Source organism: Zea mays, chromosome 3 (genome assembly GCF_902167145.1).
Source record: "Zea mays cultivar B73 chromosome 3, Zm-B73-REFERENCE-NAM-5.0, whole genome shotgun sequence".
In the NCBI taxonomy this organism is placed as follows: Eukaryota; Viridiplantae; Streptophyta; class Magnoliopsida; order Poales; family Poaceae; genus Zea; species Zea mays.
The window spans coordinates 174,232,121-174,253,235 of NC_050098.1; the positions used below are offsets into that span (position 1 = coordinate 174,232,121).

General features: G+C 42.3%; 1 protein-coding gene and 1 long non-coding RNA gene across 3 annotated transcripts; both read right to left on the reverse strand.

Annotated features, from left to right (window-relative positions):
• Positions 1-746: 746 nt before the first annotated feature.
• Positions 747-14,922, reverse strand: LOC103650908 (uncharacterized). Of its 2 annotated transcripts, XR_002268147.1 has the most exons (4): positions 13,178-14,922; positions 11,345-13,045; positions 11,066-11,257; positions 747-1,056 (listed from the first exon to the last, which is right to left on the reverse strand). It is a non-coding gene; the product is annotated as an uncharacterized lncRNA (long non-coding RNA). The 2 variants fall into 2 exon arrangements; XR_002268148.1 differs by lacking the exon at positions 747-1,056 and having other exon boundaries at positions 10,938-11,257.
• Positions 14,923-16,197: 1,275 nt separating this feature from the next.
• LOC100382925 (uncharacterized) lies at positions 16,198-20,343 on the reverse strand. The gene is given in 6 exon segments (NM_001175612.2): positions 16,198-17,281; positions 17,898-18,185; positions 18,259-18,355; positions 18,654-19,033; positions 19,955-20,091; positions 20,179-20,343. Coding segments are annotated over 6 exon segments (2,001 nt in total). The 5' UTR covers positions 20,303-20,343; the 3' UTR covers positions 16,198-16,306.
• Positions 20,344-21,115: the final 772 nt, after the last annotated feature.

Consider the following 21,115-nt stretch of genomic DNA (forward strand, 5'->3'; position numbering starts at 1 on the left):
TTTTGTTTATAGGGCTCAATTAGGGTTTTCATTGGGGTTGCAACATTTTGCCTTTTTGAAAACCCCATTTGTTTTGAACATGATACTTTTGAGTATAAGCTTAGTGGATCCTTATTCTTAAGTCAACTTGATGTTCATGCTCAATTTTGGTTCACATAAGATGATGGTTCTTGGGTTAGCACTTGAGAGAAACCCTAGGTGACACTGGGGTGTCACAGTATGTGCCCGTGCGTTGCGACGGAAGTAAAAAAATATATGAAACATTGATACGGAACGACAAACATCACCATAATATGCAACGACAACAATTGTGAAAACAAGGCACATAACCATCGCTATCCTGCAGCGCCTTCGCCGCCACCTGCTCCTTCTAGGCGCAAGCGATCACGAAGCAGAAATTGGTCATTTTTTGCATCCAGACATACATGGCACCCAATTCTCCTTAATTTTTTTTACTAAGACTTCTATAATCTTTAATTCACATCCCCTTTTCCATTGATCAGTCATATCAATACATTTTGTTCCGGGATTAAATTATTATCCTACTAATTTGACCATAAAGTAGCAACAATTATTATTATTTATATAAAATCAGCACCATACTGATAATATACTCCAATCATTCTACCGCAGAACAGATACAAAAAAAAGGCAAGAGAACCCATCGCCGCATTTCACAAAAGGGCAAGTAAAGCATGAAGGCATTATACATGCAAATCAAATTATGTCGACATAACAATCCTTCTTACAAGAGAAAGTAGAGGTTCCGTGCAGCACCATGTTATTTTTCATTAACACCAATTATGAGGCAACAGTGTTGCGATCGCTACGCCCTTAAACTTTAGTTCCATCATCAACACTCAAATCAGATATATCTAAAGCCCCTCTTTTCAACTTAGCAACAAGAACTCACATGCCTGCTAGATCATTCTCCAGAGATAGTTCCTTATTTGCCTCATCTAACTTTTTCTTGTACTCCTCTTCAAGAAGCTCATTCTTGGTCAAAGCAGCCTCCCTTGTCAAATGCTCATATTTCATCTTTTCAATTTTAGCTTCCTGCCAAAGTACATCATCGAAGTTGGTTGGCTTAAATGTCAACAAGGAAAGCATAAAACACAAGTAGTTTGCATATAGGCATAATGAACATGCATACTATTTCTATCAAGTAGAATTACAGGGATGCATCAGAAAAATTGGTGAAAGGTCAGTAACCAAACATGAATATTGTATGATGAAGAATATGTACTGCGCAAGGGGATCAAATACACAAAGTGAAAGAACATTATCAGTAAAAGAACCTTGGACTAAAGTTTATATTTCAAATCATTAGTCTCCTGTTGTGCACAATCAACTTCCTTCTCAGAGGATATATCCACTTTTGCTGAGAGTTGTTGCTTAACGTGATTTTTTTCTTGTAAATCGTTGATTTTCACATTCTACAATTAGCATGATTTTTTAGACCAAACTTTTTGTTGGGGGTCTGCTTCGTCGCCGAAGGTCCTGTGAGAAGAAACACCTTTGGAAGGCCAGAACAGGAACAATGTTGAAGCTACCAATCAGGGAGCTTCGTAGCGTACTTCCAAATGCACCGACTTAAAAATGAAATGACCAATTGGCCCATGATAACCTGTGTTATGATTGTAATCATTTGTAGAGGACATGAATGTAAATTCACACAGGCTACGCCTTGTGTCTATAAATAGGTGAACAGTACCCCCGTACTGTCCACGCTTTCGCATCTTACTTTTACCTTTGCCTTCTGTCAAGCTCAAGGTACAAATGTAATTTGATATTACTCTCATGTTCTCATGATTATTCAATAATAGATATTTATATTATGATGTCATATAATTGTTTATGTTGTTTTCCTATGTTTCATAAGCTTCATCCTCTGTTTATACATGTCATACTTATGAAGGTATGTCCTTCATAACCTTCGTCTGAAGATCGTTATATCCTAAAGGAAATAATGCTTCGAAGGACGAAGGACATTAACATTTAACATTTTGTGTTCCCTTGTTCTTAACTCATAGCATTTGAGAACAAGTCTCCAACATTGGCGCCCACCTCCGGTGAACTCACTTTCACTTTTGAGCTGATGGCTTCATTCAACAATCAAGTCGTAGCACCTTCGGCTACGAAGCTGGTGCTCCCGATAACAGGCGGCTCAAGTTCAGAGCCGGCTAACAAGAGGCAGAAGAAGGAAGCACAGAGAAGGGTGCAACATGTTGGGGTGCAGGGACCCTTCATCAAGTCAAAATGGCCCCACATCCCAATCACCTTCTCCCAGGAGGACCTTCAGCTCAAGGATTACCCTCACAATGATGCTATGGTCATATCTTGTGTCGTCAAAGGATTTCTGGTCCACAATGTTCTGGTTGATACAGACAGTGCAGCAGATATCATATTTGCTAAGGCCTTCAGACAGATGCAAGAGCCAGAAGACAAGATTCATGATGCTACACACCCTCTTTGTGGCTTCGGAGGAAGGCAGATTGCAGCACTCGGCAAAATCACGATGTCAGTGACCTTCGGCTTCGTCCACAATACAAGGACTAAACAAGTTGTGTTTGATATTGTTGATATGGAATACCCCTACAATGCAATCATTAGTCGTGGGACACTTAATGCTTTCGAAGCAATACTTCATCCAGCATATCTATGCATGAAGATACCTTCGGAACAAGGGCCCATTGTTGTTCATGGGAGTCAGGAAGCCGCTAGGAAAGCCGAAGGAAACTGGACAGACTCAAAATCAATCCACAATATAGATGGAGCCGAAGCTTGTGAACAGTACAAGTACAGAAGAGAGAAGGCTGCTTCGGCTGATCAGCCGAAACCCATGCTTCTATGTGAAGACATAGCAGAGCAGAAGGTACTGCTGGGGTCTCAACTATCTGAAGAGCAGGAGAAAACTTTGATAAGGTTTTTATTCAACAACAAAGATGTTTTTGCTTGGTCGCACAATGATCTCTGTGGTGTCAACAGAGACATCATTGAACATTCACTCAATGTCGACCCGTCCTTCAGGCCAAGAAAGCAAAGGCTTCGGAAAATGTCTGATGATAAAGCCGAAGGTGCTCGGAATGAAGTAAAAAGACTTCTCAGTGCTTGTGTCATCAGATAGGTAAAATATCCAGAGTGGCTAGCCAATACTGTTATGGTGAAAAAGGCCAATGGCAAATGGAGAATGTGTATTGACTTCACAGATCTTAACAAGGCCTGTCCAAAGGATGAATTTCCATTACCAAGAATAGACTCTCTTGTAGATGTAGCAGCTTCTTCGGAGCTTATGAGTCTGTTGGATTGCTACTCAGGATATCATCAAATATGGATGAAGAAGGAGGATGAGCCGAAGACTAGCTTCATAACTCCTAGTGGCACCTATTGTTATCTTCGGATGCCTGAGGGGCTCAAGAATACTGGAGGAAGCTACAGCAGAATGACAGCCAAGGTCCTTCATTCCCAGATAGGCAGAAATGTGCTAACATATGTTGATGATATCATAGTAAAAAGCATGAAGAAAGAAATCACATTACTGATTTGCAAGAAACATTTGCTAATTTCAGGCAAGCTGGCCTGAAATTAAATCCAGAAAAATGTGTCTTTGGAGTGAAGAAGGGTAAGTTCCTTGGTTGTCTAGTTTCAACGAAGGGGATTGAAGCTAACCCAAGCAAGATCGAAGCTATCCTTCGGATGGAGCCGCCAAGCACAAAGAAGGGGGCCCAACGGCTGACAGGAAGACTGGCATCATTGAATAGATTCATATCTAGATCAGCAGAAAGAAACTTGCCATTCTTTGAAATACTAAAGTCAGCCGAAGTTTTTCAATAGGGCCCAGCTCAACAGAAAGCCTTCGAAGAGCTGAAGCAATATTTGATTGATCTAACAACATTAACTCCACCTGCGCCAGGGGCTCCACTACTATTGTATGTGGCAGCTTTGCACTCTGCAGTGAGTGCGGCACTTGTACAGGAGAAGCTTGAAGGACAAATTAAAAAGCAAGCCCCAGTATACTTTGTCTCCGAAGTTCTAAGTTTATCAAAGAAAAACTATACAGAACTGGAGAAGGTGTTGTATGCTGTGTTAATGGCCTCCAGGAAGCTTCGGCATTATTTTCAAGCATACCACATAATTGTTCCTTTATCACAGCCTCTGAAGGATATTATGAGGAACAGAGAAGCTACTGGAAGGATTGGAAAGTGGGCTGTGGAGCTTAACGAATTCAGTATTGACTATGTGCATAGATCCTCAATTCAGTCCCAAGCGTTAGCAGACTTCATTGTTGATTGGACGCCAGGGGCTCAGGAAGAAGAAGCAAATAAAGATGCCGAAGCTTGGACAGTGTTCTGCGACGGTTCCTGGGGAACCTTCGGTGCAGGTGCGACTACTGTCCTAGTTGCACCTTCCAAAGTCAGAACATGCTATGTAGCAAGGCTTGACTTCAGCTGTACAAATAATATTGTTGAATACGAAGCTTTACTTTTGGGGCTTCGAAAGTTAAAGGCAATGGGAATAAGAAGGGCAGTCCTTAAAACAGTCTCAAGTTATTTCTGGTCATGTTGACAAGAGTTGCAAGGCAAGAGATCTGAAGCTTGAGAAATATCTGGACATAGTTCGAAGGCTTGAAGCTTCTTTCGAAGGATTTTCTGTTAAGAATATTCCAAGAGGGGAAATTGAGCATGCTGATCTGCTAGCCAAGTCAGCGACACAGGGGCTTCATCTACCTTCGGAAGTATTTTTTGAGACAATAAGAGCACCTTCGGTTGAACTCCTCGAAAGAGCAGTGCTCACAATATCTCCTATCCATAGTGAAGATTGGAGGACTGAGATTATATCTTTCCTCCAGGGTAACTGTCTCTCGGATGATGAGGTTTATAACAAAAGAATGGAAGCAAGAACAAGACCATATGTCATAATAGAAGGGGAATTATATAAACATGGAGTTTGTTCCCCACTTCTCAAATGCTTATCCAGAACCGAAGGTATAGAACTGATGAAGGAGATACATGCAGGATTGTGTGGATCCCACATTGGGTCCAGACCTCTTCTGGGAAAGGTTTTCCGACAAGGATTCTATTGGCCGAAGGCAGCTTCGAAGGCAGCAGATTTGGTTCAAAAGTGCGAAAATTGCCAAAAATATGCAAGAGATCAGAAGCAACCCTCGTCATTAACTCAGCTAATACAACCAACCTGGCCTTGCAAAGATGGGGTCTGGATCTGCTAGGTCCACTTCCACCAGCGCAGGGCAACTTGAGATATGTCGTGGTGGCAGTAGAATATTTTTCTAAGTGGATCGAAGCGAAGCCTTTGGCTACAATAACTTCAGCTACAGTCCAAAAATTCTTCTGGCGGAATATAGTTTGTCGCTTCGGTGTGTCGAAGGCTATAACTATGGACAATGGAACACAGTTTGATGCTGAAACTTTCAAAGATTTCTGCGATCAGATCGGCACGAAAATTCATTTTGCATCAGTCAGGCACCCGGAATCAAACGGACTAGTTGAAAGGGCAAATGGTATTATAATGACGGGAATAATGAAGTTAACCTTCAATCAGCCTAGAGGAAAGTGGCCAGATGAGTTGGTTAAAGTGGTGTGGAGCCACAATACAACTATATCAAGATCAACAGGTTTTACACCATTCAAGTTATTGTTTGGTGACGAAGTTATAACCCTCGAAGAGGCTAAAGCGGGGTCAATAAGAACAGTAGTTTCGGTAGAAGACGAAGCTAATTATTCTGTGGCAAAAGATACTATAGAAGGGACCAGACTTCAGGCTGTGGAAAATATCAACAAATATCAAGCCAAAACAATAAAATAGCGTGATAGAAAAGTTCGGTTGAAAAACATTAAGCCAGGACATCTAGTGCTTCAGAGAGTAGCCAACCCTGACATAGTAGGCAAGCTTCAGCTGAAGTGGGAAGGACCCTTTCTGGTAGTATCTTCGTCTAGACCCGGTTCTTACAGATTAAAGGATATGGACGGCAACGAGATTCCTAGATCTTGGAATGCGGATGAGCTTCGACGATACTATGTGTGACTTGATGTAAACTTTTTAATTTTTTCCTATGGCACCCTTTTCCTTTCTAAAGGGGGAGAAAGGTTTTTAATGGGGCCATAGCATGTAATTTTCTTTCTCTTATTCAGCTCTACGAGAGTAAGATCCCCCAAACCATGTAAAATGTAAAATCTGAGCATGCACCATCGAGTGCAGAGAAAGAAAAGAAACAGGGAGAAGCTCGAAAGTCGTCCCTAAGGGGATGCAGAGCACGACGAAGCTACAAAAAAGTCGTTCCCAAGGGAGCGCAGCGTAAGTTTTCTGCTCAAAAGTCGTTCTTAAGGGAATGCAGAGCCAAATACCGCCGAAATATAAGGCGAAGCGCGAAAAGTCAACGCGAAAAATACCGCCAAAATATAAGACGAAGCGCGAAAAGTCACGCGAAAAATACCGCCGAAATAGAAGGCGAAGAAATTCAAAAGACGTTCCTAAGGGGAGCAGAACTTACACCGAAAAATAAGTGGTGAAGCCGAAAAATAAGCGGCAAAGAGACTTCAGTCATTCCTAAGGGAATGAAGATTATGGATGTGGCTTCGTATGTGTGTGTTTGGGCATTCATTTGCATGTTACATTACATCATACATTGCATACATATACATTCATTTCGACATCCGTAGGATCATCATCATATCATAAAGTAGAGACAATTGCTTCAGCTCCAATGATAAGGCTTCGGCAAATATGAAAAAAGCAGATTTATGCTTCGTTGTGTACGAAAAGAAGGGAAGGTGTTTTTCGCCTTCGGCTCAAAAGGGACAAGTTTCGTCCACATCAAAGCAGTTCATACATGGATGGAAAGGTAAAATATATTACAAGGTATTGACAAATTTACAAAACATTGTTTGATTTCTAAATTATAATATTTTTTACAAGGATAATCCAGAAATTTCTCTAGGGCTTTTTTGCAGCAGATTCATCACTTCATCATTACTCATTAAGCTTCGGCTTACTGATCTTCGGCTTCGTCATCCTGTACATAACAAAACGGTATAAGGAAAGTGCAAATTTCAAGGAGAAGGTAAAGCAGCAGGCACAAGTTTATTACCAGTTTGAGGTGGCTTTGAGCTTCGTCGCCAGCCAAGTTTCGCCCGCCCTTTGCCCATATTTGAGTAACGAATCTGTTTCCGATGCTTCGGGTTAGGCCGGGGATGTCATCCAAGTCTGTTGGCGACAGGCTGAAGTTTGGTTTGTTTACAATGTTTCCATGTGTACAGCCAGCCTTCATGAAAGCAATAGTTGTGCCTCAAGAAGCTAGCAGAGCACAAAAGTCACCATGTCCAGCTATAACTTCGTCGAGAGCATCAACCACCTTCAATATGATCAAATGTGACCGGCTGGTCTTCAACCGAAGGTTTAAACTTTTCGAAACTGGCTCCAACTGATTTGAAGACCTGCTTCAGCCGTTGAATGCACCGGGTGCCGAAGCCTAAACATCTTTCTTGAAGATCTTTCAGTGATTTCTGCAGATTTGAACTTTTTCAACTTCAGCTTCGAGTTTTGTTTCAAAATCTTTCTTCTCTTGCTCAAAGCTTTTTGACTTCATGGAAAGTTCACTGTTCAATCTGGCGATCTCGGCTTGAGCTTCTGCCAGTGAACCTTCCATTGTTCGAATCAGGAAGTCTTTCTTTTCTAGGGCAGCTTCATGATCTTTAATCTTGTTCTCTAAGCCCTCAATTATAACTTCATTTTTCTTGTCCTCGAGGTCTTGTTGCATCCTCAAGGTTTTTCTTAGTAGTAGGCTCTGACAAAATAACCTTCATCAGAAAACATCTTCATATCAAAACAATAAAAAAGTTAAGGGAAGAGTTTTACCTTAAAGTTAGAATAAAACAAGCTATCTGCGATATGCTGTCGTCGGTATCTGCTGAGATCGGCTTCGAGCTTCAGAAAACCAACACTTTTCGATAAAGTGCTGACAACTTTCGCCCCAGTCCGGTCTCGAAGGCAACCTAAGCTCTCTTCGTCTATACCACCGAAGAGCAGCGCCCCTGGCTGGTACTCGCGAGATATAGCATAGTCCCTCAGCTCTTCTTTTTCAGCCTTAGACAACTCTTGCCCAATTATGTTTTGAAAGTTGAAATTTCTTTCTTCCGAAGCATCTTCGGCAAGCTCCTTCTCTTTTCCAGGCATCTTCTCCCTTTTTTCAGGCACTGCAGTCGGGGTTTCCTCAGCAGCTGCAGCAGTTTCTTCCTCAGCCATATTCAAAATCATTTCATCAATGTCAGAAAGTGTGTTTTCCAAATTTGTGGCTTTGGCTGCTGCAGCTTCGGAAGTAGAAGCTTCGGCAGGTGCAGCTTCGACTGCTGCTGTTTTCGGCGCTGAGACCGACGGCAGTGTTTCTTCAATAGCCTCAATGACAATAATAATCCTTTGCTTTTTTGGTTCAGCGGACTTCTCGGCAACCGAAGGCTCCTTCTTCTTCTGTAAAAGCTTCATCAGTTCCGGTCCCAGTGGACTTAGCTTATTAGGTAGAGATTCGGTCATTACCTTTAAAATTTCTTCTGCGTCAGTGGCAGAAGGTGTTGAGGGAAATCTTCTTCTAAATCAGCTTTTGGCTTCGGAGCTGTAGCTTTTCTTTTCTTCGAAACGGCCACCTTCGGCTCAGGGCTGGATTTTTTCTTTTTTGCTAAATTTTCATTTTCTTTTATCATTCTGGCAGCTTGTCTTTGCATAACACTGACAGCTCTTTTTCGTTTTGGCCCTTCGGCACCTTTGCTTAACCGTTTATAGTCTGGGTATTCAAATTTCAGAGCGTCCATTACTCGGTTCAGCCTTCGTTTCGGTCAAGTGTCGAAGGCTGCCGTCATCAATTGATCTTCTTTCTTCGTATAATTGCCCAAGATTTCATTGCACATAACTTCAATCGTATCCAACCATTCTTGGCAGGGTTCTTTGAAGTGTTTCTTGCACTTAAAATGATAGGGCAGTCGAACAAGTTCATTCTTTTTCTTCTCTCCTTTAAGCTTCGGTATACTCCATTCCTTTAACGTCAGAAATACTCTATTGGCTAAGTATTCCTGAACCAAATCCCTAGTACCAATATGCTCAGACACAACTCTAAATTCACCCACAGCATCTGGGCATTATGACCCCGGCATCATGCAGCACTGGGGCCTAGTTAACCCGAAGGTTAGGTCCAGTGGGCTCTGAACTAGCTTCTCCTTTTTCTCATCAACCTTAACATAAAACCATTCAGTTTTTCAACTGGTTGGCCATTTGGTGCGGTAGCTAACCGCCGGTGTCTTCATGTCTTTGCGGTAGGCAAAATTATAGCAGCCGAAATTCTCGTGCAGTCCATCTTCTCTAGCCTTCGTCTAATAGTGAAGTTCGTGCACCCGACAGAAGGCTTCGGCAAGCGGCTCCACTCCTTAGCTTCGAAGAGCCCAGATAAAGAAGTTGAGCCTAACGATAGCGTTAAGAGTCAGCTGATGAAGATAAATTTCGAAATTTTCCAAAACATCTGCAATCATTTCATGCAGAGGAAACCTCAGTCCTTCTTTAAAGAAACTTCTGAAAACTACCACCTCATCATTTTCTGGCTTCGGAGTGATTTCTTCTCCGCCAAAACGAATCTGCTTCTTCTCGGCTTCCCCGAAGTAGCCTAGCTTTGTCATCATGGGCATATCAGCCTCGGAGACAGTAGACTTTCCAAATTCCAGGTGGCTGGGTTTAGATGGCATGACAGAATAATCTATCTCTTCTTCATCAGCCTCACCTTCTTCAATGTCAGCCTGCTCGGCTTCGGCAGCAGGTGCACCTTCGTCAGAAGCACCCTCTGGCACAACCAGGCCTGATTGTCTCATTACTTCGGAGATTGGGGCAATCTCGGCAGCTTCGGCCTCCTCCCAGTCGCGTGTGACTCTAGCAGTTGAACGCACCCTGGCCATTTGATACTGAATTTCTTGTGGTTTTGACGAAGTTGATTACTTTTTGATTTTGCCGAAGCTCTCTCTTATGACAAAGCTAAAAAACAAGACGATGCTCTAATTGGGAATACGAAGAATAAGCTTCGGCTATGGTCAAATTTTTCAACAGCACAACAGTACGATAGCAATGAATGTTGTGGTAACTTCACACCTACCCGTCTATTTATATAGTGCTGCAGGAGGGAAGGTGAATCGTCAAGCCACATGCACCCGCCGAACAGTCGCTCGCATTCACTGAACGGTGGACCACAGGGCGTGAGAAGGAAAATCACCAGATCGTGTGTACCCGTCCTATGGTGGGACCACCTCGCACTTGGAATATTTAAATCGTTGCTCAACAACGAGCTCATGGAAGGTGTTTTTCGGACCTTCGGCATTCCGAAGCCTAAAGAATTTTTCACGGGTCGAGCTCGTTACGAAAAACGATCTGGCACCATAAAGGGGCTACTGTTGGGGGTCTGCTTCGTCACCGAAGGTCCTGTGAGAAGAAACACCATCGGAAGGCCAGAACAGGAACAATGCCGAAGCTGCCAATCAGGGAGCTTCGTAGTGTACTTCCAAATGCACCGACTTAAAGATGAAATGACCAATCGGCCCATGATAACCTATGTTATGATTGTAATCAATTGTAGAGGACATGAATGTAAATTCACACAGGCTGTGCCCTGTGCCTATAAATAGGTGAACATAACCCTCGTATTGCTCACGCTTTCGCATCTTACTTTTACCTTTGCCTTCTGTCAAGCTCAAGGTATAAATGTAATTTGATATTACTCTCATGTTCTCATGATTATTTAATAATAGATATTTATATTATGATGTCATATAATTGTTTATGTTGTTTTCCTATGTTTCATAAGCTTCATCCTCTATTTATACATGTCATACTTATGAAGGTATGTCCTTCATAACCTTCGTCCGAAGATCGTTATATCCTAAGGGAAATAATGCTTTGAAGGACGAAGGATATTAACATTTAACATTTTGTGTTGCTTTGTTCTTAACTCATAGCATTTGAGAACAAGTCTCCAAGTCATATTGAAGAAAATAAATTGAAAATAAAAATAGAGAGAAAGGACCTTCTGTAGTAGCTGCTCCTGGAGGACACGATTATCAGCTAACTTTAACTGTCCCAAAAAAACACAAACAATTGTTAATAACACTATTTCAAGATATTTGAGTTTCATGGAATCACAGTACAAGTTCAAGAAGAATATTGCCTCTAACTCAAAAGCCTTCTCACTACACTGAGTTGTTAATTTCGTAATAATCTGTTTTCACGAAACGAGGTGTGTTAGTATTGGAGAGAAAAATTGCAGGAACCACTAAGAGGGGCATCTATATGCTGGACATATCACCTGCTGCATATTCATCATGGATGCATTAGCAGATGATGTATCACCACTTTTTCCAGCGCTCGCATATGTCTTCTGACAGCCATTATTCTTCAATTCTTCTGCGCTTGTCGTAGCCAACCTTCGTTGCAAGCTGAGCAGGGACTTCTCGGTCTTCCTCCGTTGTCATACCTGCTTCACCTTGTCCATCATGTCCTTGGTCGCCGAAGGCTCAACCCACACTTGCATGCTCACATAGGTGAGCAGATCCGGGAACGCAGGCAGCCACTCGGCCCGTGCTCCATCCCAGTTGTATAGGAACCCTAAACCTTAAACCCACCACCGCCTGGCTGACAGAGGGATGCAGCTGCAAGCGTTGGACGAGGAACCTAGGCAGCAGCTACACCTTGCTTATCTTGAATGCGACTCATGCAGAGCACCAAGGATTAGGTATTAAAATTTGTAGCTATCAAACCAAAGGAAAACATCAGCGCTGCAGAAAACCCATCACGTTCCAATAAAGAATAAAATACATCCCCATATGCCACTATTAGCTTAAGCCTAATTATATAAAACCACAGCTAGAAAAACATGCTATACACATACTTCCTATGCTTAAGTAGAAACATTATAGTTTTGTCCTAAGGAACAAAAAAGGATTGAAGTACTGAACCCACCTTGTTTCTGGGATTGTGGTCGAAATAAAGCAGAAAGGCTCTCCAGTCATGCGCCTTCTCCGTTTATTGCTGCCATCAAGTTCATGTTTCCTTGCAAGAGCACGATGGAAAGGGCCATAAACAAAGCCACTTTGTTCACCCTACCCGAGCAGGCTCCACACAGCTAATTTGTAATTTGTCAAGACATCACCAGGTTGTTGTTATACCAAACAAGTCTCAATAAGAAACAATTAAAAACTGATACAAATGACAACTCAATGCAAGAAAAAAATCAAGGATACCCATAGTGTTCCCCCACCGCTCAACCATTCTAGTGTTATCAGTAAAAATTTTCATTTTATATAGAGAAATCTTAGCCAAGAACTAAACTAAGATCTTTTTAAGAAATCTGAGACAGAGATGAACATTTATACAGCCACAAACATTTAAATTAGCACTACAGCGTGCTACTGCTAAGAAGACAGTAAACAACAATTTGCAACTCTGGTTTCTTACTGCTAACTCGCGACATTATTGCCAAACGCTAGTGAAAATATGATTGTGGCACCACTAAATATAAATGATAATTTCAAATGAAATCCTTTGTATGTATAACAACAACGGTTGAAATAGTTTACCATCCAAATGTTCTAAATATAGTTTACTGTGCTGAAGCAAAGCTACTAAACAGGTTGTTAGGTCATGTGAACCTCCTCCAAATATTCCAAAACTCATCACAAGGTCAAGGTAAGCAAACTAATATAATGTCAGGGTCCAAGGGTTGTCAAATGATTGAAACCCAAAAGAGGTAATTTGTTTTTGCACAATTTATACATATAAAATTATATTACATAGGCCCTCTGCTCTGTTATGCTCTTTCAGTCCCCAATTCATCGTACTATGCCCCTTTCACAACAATATAATCCAGCAAAGATAACAGAAATTTCAGCACATAATCTAACTTGTCAGAGAGATGATTACAGAGGACGTCGCAGTCTCACCAACGACCACACCATAATCAGCACACAAAACCTGATGCTCGAATGAGAAAATCCATGTCATCCCTTCTCTGGTAAAACGAACAAGGTTAACAGGATAAAGTTCAGAGGAATGACGAGTAACCAAACATTTAGTTTATTGTAATTCTCACTGCATGCTCAGGTAGATAGCAGAGGAAAAAAGCACTGATAATGAGGCTAACCTCATCAGTATGCCCTTGTTCACTGTATGACGTAGATGATTCAACACTGACCACATTGAAGGGGGGAATTGGATAGGTGTATGACACTCGTCCTCTTATCAGCAGTAGCCCAAAGGTGGACGAGGATCTGATAATGGCCTCCGCCCTTCATCCGGCCAATAACTGAGGTCCAAACCACCACAGTATTGCTTACCTGTCACTACATACCAACTTAGTTTTCGGATAAAGATAACACAAAAAATTACAAAATTACTGAGGGACCACCATATCTAAACCAAACAAGCTAAAACGTTAAATACATGTTACTAAATTGGTTAATCACTTAAGCAAAAACATCATGAAAACAAAAACTTCTATCTTGGCCTTAGACGAATCTATAGCACCTATGGTTGTGAACAATCGAACCAAGCACTCCCCATGCACGAAGACGAACTGAACTGAACTACAACTCCACAAGGAAAATGAAACAAAAAGGCACATATTTCTTATAGAAGCGAGGAACCTCCCTATGATTCTCGATCCCTAAGAGAAGAGCGCAGACAACCTGAACTGAAGTGAAACACAAACAGAAACTGAAACAGAGAGTGGTTCCTACCAGTTGTCTAGTTCTCATCCAACTCACACACAAGACGAAGAGACACCAGCGTACAACAGATAGAGAAAGCGAAGCTGAAGACACTCGCGGATTGAGGAGTTGGTATCAGGAGTAACTTATTAAAAAGGTTTCTTAAATGGATCATTTTTTCTTTAAAAATACTTGCTCTAAGTCATTTTCTTGCCTTTCCTATTTGTACATGTTAGTGGTAGCAGCATCACAACTGGACTGTAAAACCTTGCATTTGTGCTTTTAGTGTGGTCACTGTTTTACACCAATGTAAGATTGTAAGTTAAGAGATAACTCTAAGCTACACAATTCATATCAGAAACAAATAGATATGAAGCTTTTTTCATTCTTATACTTATAGTAGCAACAAAAGTAGGCTCGGGAAGGGTAGGTGACAATTATAGAGAACGAAATGGACTGGAGCCCTCAAAGGTAGAAGGTAATTTTTTTCCATTACTACGCCAGATACTCCAACGAAAAGCAAATTTCGCTAGGAGGCACGGTAGCCGTGAGAATCAATTGAGTATTTTGAACGCACACCAATTTCAACATAATGATGAAACTCAAAGATAATCAGTCAATGCAGGGGGTCAGGAACTTGGACCTTCTCAGTCCATGCAGAGGTCAGGAACTTGGACCCTCTCCTTCCTCACCGGTAAGTTTCTAATGGCAGTGAATCTGAAGCTCCTTGCCGCATACGCGTCATCGTCTCAGCCTCAACGACTCTCCTGCTGATCAGGAATCTGAAGCACCCATTCGTCGTCGGTGGCGAGGCGAGGGTGCCATTGGGGATGGAGAGGAGCTCCTTGGCAATGCTCAGATGGTGAGAAAAGGTGTGGTGTGTACCCGAGGGCGAAGACGCCGGTGCCGAGGTAGAGGGGGATGGCGAGCGTGGTGCTGAGGATGCTGCTCTGCTGGTCGGATTTGATCTCGAACCCTAGAGGAGCCCTGAACTCTTGCGGTGGCCCAAACGCGGAGGTGGAGGCGACGATAGTGTTCGGTTGGCAGCAGCAATGACATCGTCACGGAGGAGATACTATGGAAGCCGAAGGCCATGTATGGAACGAGCTTAATCATCGTCGGCACCGGCGCGGACGTGTGCAAGGAGCCAGCCGTAGGCCATCCAACGGCTCGACGAAGACGAGAGCAGCAGTGATGGCAGCAGCAATGACATCGACACGAAGGAGGTACTATGGAAGCCACGGGCCATAGTCGTCGCCGCGCTGGAACCTAGCATGCTTTCCGTGCCAACATCGTCCTTGGTTCGCGTTGCATATTTGCACCCCACGCACTGATGGATCCGACTACTTGTTTCTTTAGTTACCAGTTCAGTGCTACGCTACTGCTTGCTTGTTTTAGACATAGCAAAGATGTAAATAGTTAACGATTTTAAAATTTGCAAGTTTTCCTGTGTATCTAATAAGCCAAAATGTCTCATGATCTGAAACAGAGGCTCGACCTACCTCTGCCTCGCCACCCCCGCCCCAACATGGCTCGCCACCTCTGCCTCCGTCGTCCCCACCGCTTGGCCTGCATGTCCCCCAAAACACCCTCGACTTCTTTCTTCTCCCCTCCCTCTCTTCTCTTAATTCGGTGGGCTTAAACATACACTAAAGGAATATTTGAATACACTAGAACTAATAGTTAGTTTGCTAAAAATTGTTAGTGAAATTAACTAGCTAACAAATAACTACCTAACTATTAACTAATTTACCAAAAATAACTAATAGCTGAACTATTAGCTAGGGTGTTTGGATGTCAAAACTAATTTTAGCCACTAACTATTACCTCTAGTGCATTCAAACACCCCTAATTATAAAACTAATTGTATAAGTTATAGCTCACGAGACAAATCTATTAAACCTAATCAATCCATAATTGATCTATATTTTGCTAGCGTAAAAATATGCTAATTATAGATTAATTAGACTTTATAGATTTGTCTCGTAAATTAACCATGGCTTGTGCAATTATTTCTATAATCAGCACATGTTTAGTCCTCTTAACTAACATCTACAACCCGTCAAAAGTATCAAACACCTCTTGTTCGGTTGCGTCTAGATAAGGGGTTTAAATGTCTCTTTAGTCAAAATTAAATAGAAGATTTAATCTTCTTCACTCCAACAAATAAGATGTAAACTTTCTGTAATATATTATCACTGTTGAACCGGCACGAAGAGGTAACGCGACAAAACAACACATTACACATATCGTTAACGCATTAGCTGTAATAAGAGTAAACAGTCACAAGGGCAAGGTAACGCGGAAGCTAGGAGCAATAAGAGTTACCAATATTCTCGAATGGAATCAAAAGAACTATTAACTCATAAAAAATAGAATGTTACTGGAGCAACCCATCAATCACATCTTGGCAAAAAAAAAAATCAATAGTCTCAGTCGCTTCAAACGTTAGTGTAAAAGCAAAGCAAATCTGCAATTGAATGCAATCCAGTCCAAAATTGCAAGTCATCCAGAAGATAAACGAACATATTCTTTTGTACGGTAATGTAACATAAAATTCTCATCTAATGCCTGGACTTCTTCTTCCTAGATTTGTTGCTAGTTTTTGGCTGTTCAGCATTTACCGCCGGTGTCTTTGATGAATTGGTGGTTTGGCTTCCTTTTGAGGAAGCACCGACATTGGTGGCCGATGTTTCCCTAGACACAGCTCCTTGAGCACCTCTGACCTGAGCCCTCTTATCCTTCCTCTTTGGACGGTAACTGGACCGCTCTCTCCTTGGCAGCCATCTCTCGGGATCTGGTGGCGGCCCCGGGTTTGCTGGATCGAAGCCTTTCGGGTATCTAGGCTTCCGCTTCCTCTTCTTTGCCTTTTGCTTCTTCACTTCCTCGGGAACATCTACCTTCATGTCTTGGGGCCCTTCCACATGCCTTGCACCAGATGTCTTCTCCAAGCTCTCAACATTAACTCCTTTGAGGCCTGGCAATGGCTTCAGTTTCTTCTCGTATTGTTCTGCCTTCTCCAAGTTAGTGCGCGCTGAAGTCATTACTAACCCAGCCAAAGCTTCTATGCTTCCATGGCTCTTCACAAGTTCCTCATACAACAAACAAGCCTCTTCATCACGTCCATGGCTGAGCTTAAATGCAGCAGCCTCCCGTGTTAATATATCTAATTTGTTATCCTCGGTCATGGAATTCTTCCACCAGTTGATAGCAGAATCAAGTACAGAAGCTGCAGCATTGGAGTCACCTAGGCGCTCTTTAAGGGCCACTAATGTAGCAACTGTTGCAGGCATGTGCTGAATGTCAGGTATTCTGGATAGTGAGTCAGCAGCAAGCTGAAAATGGTTGGCATTAGCAGCAATCTGGGCAAGTGCAAGGAGGAGCCCTTTAGAATTCTCAGGACGCTTCTCAGCGTACTGGCTAAGAACATCTTCAGCTTTGTGAATCTTCTTTTCTTTAACATGAACAGCGGCTTGAAGTAAAACAGGGAATACACTATCTGGAAACATACCAAGCAGCCCCCTGACCAACTCATGTGCCTTGAGAAAAAGACCAAGAACAGAAATGAGCAATCATTGAGAGGCTCACCATTGAAAATGCCCACCCAAACACATGAATGGGATATTGATGATGATAACTTTCTAATGAGGTGACCATATAAATACAGAATGTAGTAATGCAAGCATCATTTTACAATCAAACATATATTATATGGAGTTATGGACCATGCTCATTTTACTCAAGGACTGAACAGACAACGCTTAGTTCAGTTATACCAATTTGAGAAGAAAACTTGTAGTATGTGCAACTGAACAATTGTGGGGCCACGCTACAATGTCATGAAAGACATTCAAGATGAGCATGCAACAAATCCAATTTAGCAACATACACCATCCATGCTACTGTAATCCAATGACCACTTCTAGATTATTAACCGAAAAGGAAACAGTAGTTTTGAATGACTCATCACTCACCATTCATGCCACTGCTAGGGTTAGAACTATAATAACTTATCTGAAATAAGGTTTAGAATTCTCACAGGTATGAGAAACGAAATTCAGATAACAGAATGATTCCACTACACCACTCATTTTTAAATAGGTGATTTCTTCACAAAAGGGAAGCAGGAGATGAATGAACTTCGCAAACACAAACCTGTTCAGTTTTATTTGCATGGAGCAGTAAAAGAACACGTGCAGAATACAGAGCTTCTTTCTGCCATGGGGATAACTTGTAGTCAAGGTTTTCAACAAGATGCAACTGGTTTGGAGCTGTAGTTGTTCCAATAAGCCGATCGAGCTTCTTCAAGCTATCTGCGGTATCTTTTGTACCTTTTATTGAAATAAGATTTGTTGTTGCCACAGCAAGTGATGATAAATCAGCTGACTGCCCATTTATCATATTAACATATGTTTGCATAGCTTCTTGAGATTGTCCTTGTAGCTGAAAATATGATGAAGAAATCAATAGAATAGTGGTTAGACTTAATGTAAGAGAGTTTCATCAGACTAGTGACCTGCTGCACATAAGCAAGCTGAGCAGAAACAGGAGCTAATTCATATTCAATATCCGCCTCGCCGTAGTCTTCCACCATAAGCTCTTCTTTCCCAATTCTGCAGCGCAAACAGGAGGAAATTATAATCCAGCCAACTGCTTACGCGTAAAGACTACCAAATGGCTTTCATATTTTCACTAGCTGAGGCATCTCCATTAAAAGAATATCTGGGATTATGTAGGAACATTTTTGCCTCTTCTTATGGAAGAGAAACAATTAAAATAGTTAACTATTGAAAAAAATAGGTTTTCTAAAATTCAATCTAACAATATTAGAAGGTTGTGCAAATTAAAGAGGTAGTTTCATAAACTGAAGGTATACATTTATGTTAGCAATCACTAGGCTAGGAAACTCACCTTTTAGCCAAGTCCAATTGCTCCTTGGCTTCAGAGTACTTCTTGTTTTCTATCAAGGAGCAAGCAGAATTGTATGCGAGCTCAAAACTACGAGTATCCCTGAGTGCTCTCGTGGTAAGATCAACCTTAAGCGCCTTCATAGCTGCCTGTACCTCAGAAGCCCTTCCAGCAGCAACTAGAGCAGCAATGATATTTATCTTCAGATCCATTGAGTCAATTTTAAATTTTTTAAGCTTCTCATAGCTACTCATGCAATCATTCATTCTTCCTAGTCGGTAAAAGATCTGGGATTCCAGCTGGAGAACAGCTGAAGTTTCTTCTTGGCCTCTTAAAAGCTCAAGAGCCTCATGCAGTTTGTTTTGCCTGTAGCAGCAGTAGGCCTGAATGATAATAATAATTAGCTTGATCACAAAATTGATTATAAATAACAAAATAATGTCCAAGGTCAGATTTGGAAAAAAGAAAGTAAGCACATGGTCCTACAACACTACATTATAATTCAAACTTCTACTTACACCAAACAAACACTACAGAAGTAATTAACTTCAACGAAAAGCAAGGAACAGCACCGAATAGAGAATGAGCCTAATCATACGTCAACTTCAGCATACAAAATTACTGTTCAAAATGCAACAGAATCAGACTAAAGAATTCACACAGGTATTATAGACCATAAATTTAACGTGTGGAGGTATGGAATTAAAAGGGTTGGCCTTGTCAAGGTGTGTTTAGCTACATGGATAGATCTGATACGAACAATAGTTAAACTAGGGAATGTTAGGACCGCTAAATAAATACTAAACATAAATTATCTCTTGTGTTCAGCCAGAAGCGATCGAATTACTTCATATTTAAGTCAACAAAGTGTTGCAGCATGACATAAAAGCTTATTCTCGTTCAGCAGTTTTACCAGTGTGTCACAGAGAACTGCGTGCATGACTTTCCACTCCCTACCGCTCGATGCCATTCTCCTAACATATGAATATAAGTCGTAGCAGAGCACAGAACCACAGCATGCAATGCAACGGTTCCGCTGAGTCGCATGACCGCGATAGCAAATTTCACTACAGAATCACCAGCATCAGCACTAAACTACATTGGAGAAGATCATCAAGTGAAAAAATCTATTTCAATCACACAAGACAACTGATTTACTTTATCATATGACATAAACACGTACAGATCTAATCACTCCCGCATCCTAACCACAGCCAGTCCCTAGTGAGGTACGCAAGGATGACAACAAGGGAATAGAAAGACACATCAGGCAAGCGAGGGCAAGAGAGGACAAATCGCGTCACCCTGTAGTAGCTGAGATCGATCGGGAGGCGCTCGGCGGCGCGGATCGCGGCGAGCGCCTTGTCGATCTCGTCGGCCTTGATGTATGCCACCACCTTGCATCGCACCGCGTCCTCATCTCCCGGCGCTGCCTTGAGAACTGCGGAACCAGTGGGAATCAGATTGGAACGGGGGTTAGGGCACGAGACTCGGACCGCGCTGGGGGGGAGGAGATGGAGTGCTTGACCTTGGTCGGCGACCTTGGCGGCCTGTTTGAAAGCACCTGCCTCGATGTGGCGGTGGAGCGAGGCGAAGAGGTCCTCGACGGCCACCGGCTCCGCGGCGGCGGACGCCTTCGATTTCGGCGGCATCACGAGACGCAGGCGTGGGACTTGGGTCAGCAGGGAGAGAGAAGAGAGTACCAGAGCAGCACCCAGCACGCGCTGCAAGAAAATAGGTTCGCCTTGTTGCCAACCCAATCAACGTTTTTCACAGCACAAGGCTCGACTACGAGGGATTTGCAGGGGTAGACCAGGCCTGGCCTCGGTGTCCTGCGCGATTGAACAATGCTTAGCCCATAAAGGCCCATGTGAATTCCTGGGTGGACAAATCAGCAGCCTGCTACGTGGGCCTACGTATTGAACCTCTCACCAAAAATAAAACGAAAAAAAAAACGATGACGACGACTATTGGAAAAAAGTTCGAGCTGGCTCGAGCTTGGAGCGGAAAAAGTTTAAGGTGGCTTGAGCTCGCGAGCCGAGCCGAACCGAGTCGAGCCGAGCCAGGTTTTCGAGCTCGTTGAGTCAACGAGTCGAGCCGCTCCGGCTCACGAGCTGCACAAAAATAATCAACCTACATAATAATAATAATGGATATTGGATAATTTTATAAATATATGACTCATTTCTTACTCTTTAATGATGAATATATGACAATTATAATTTAGATTACTTGTAATGTCGTGTTATGGTTATTTGCTTCGTATTTATAGACTATTAATCCACTATATAATGCAATATTAGTTTTCAAGGTGCAACTCGTGAGCCGGCATCGAGCCGAGTCGAGCCTCCTTTTACAGCTCGTTAAGTAAGCGAGCCGAGCTCCAACCCTAACTACGAGACGGTCACAGTTGAGGCGTGGCGAACCGGTAGCTCGTTTGGGGGAGCTTCTCATTGTCATCATAA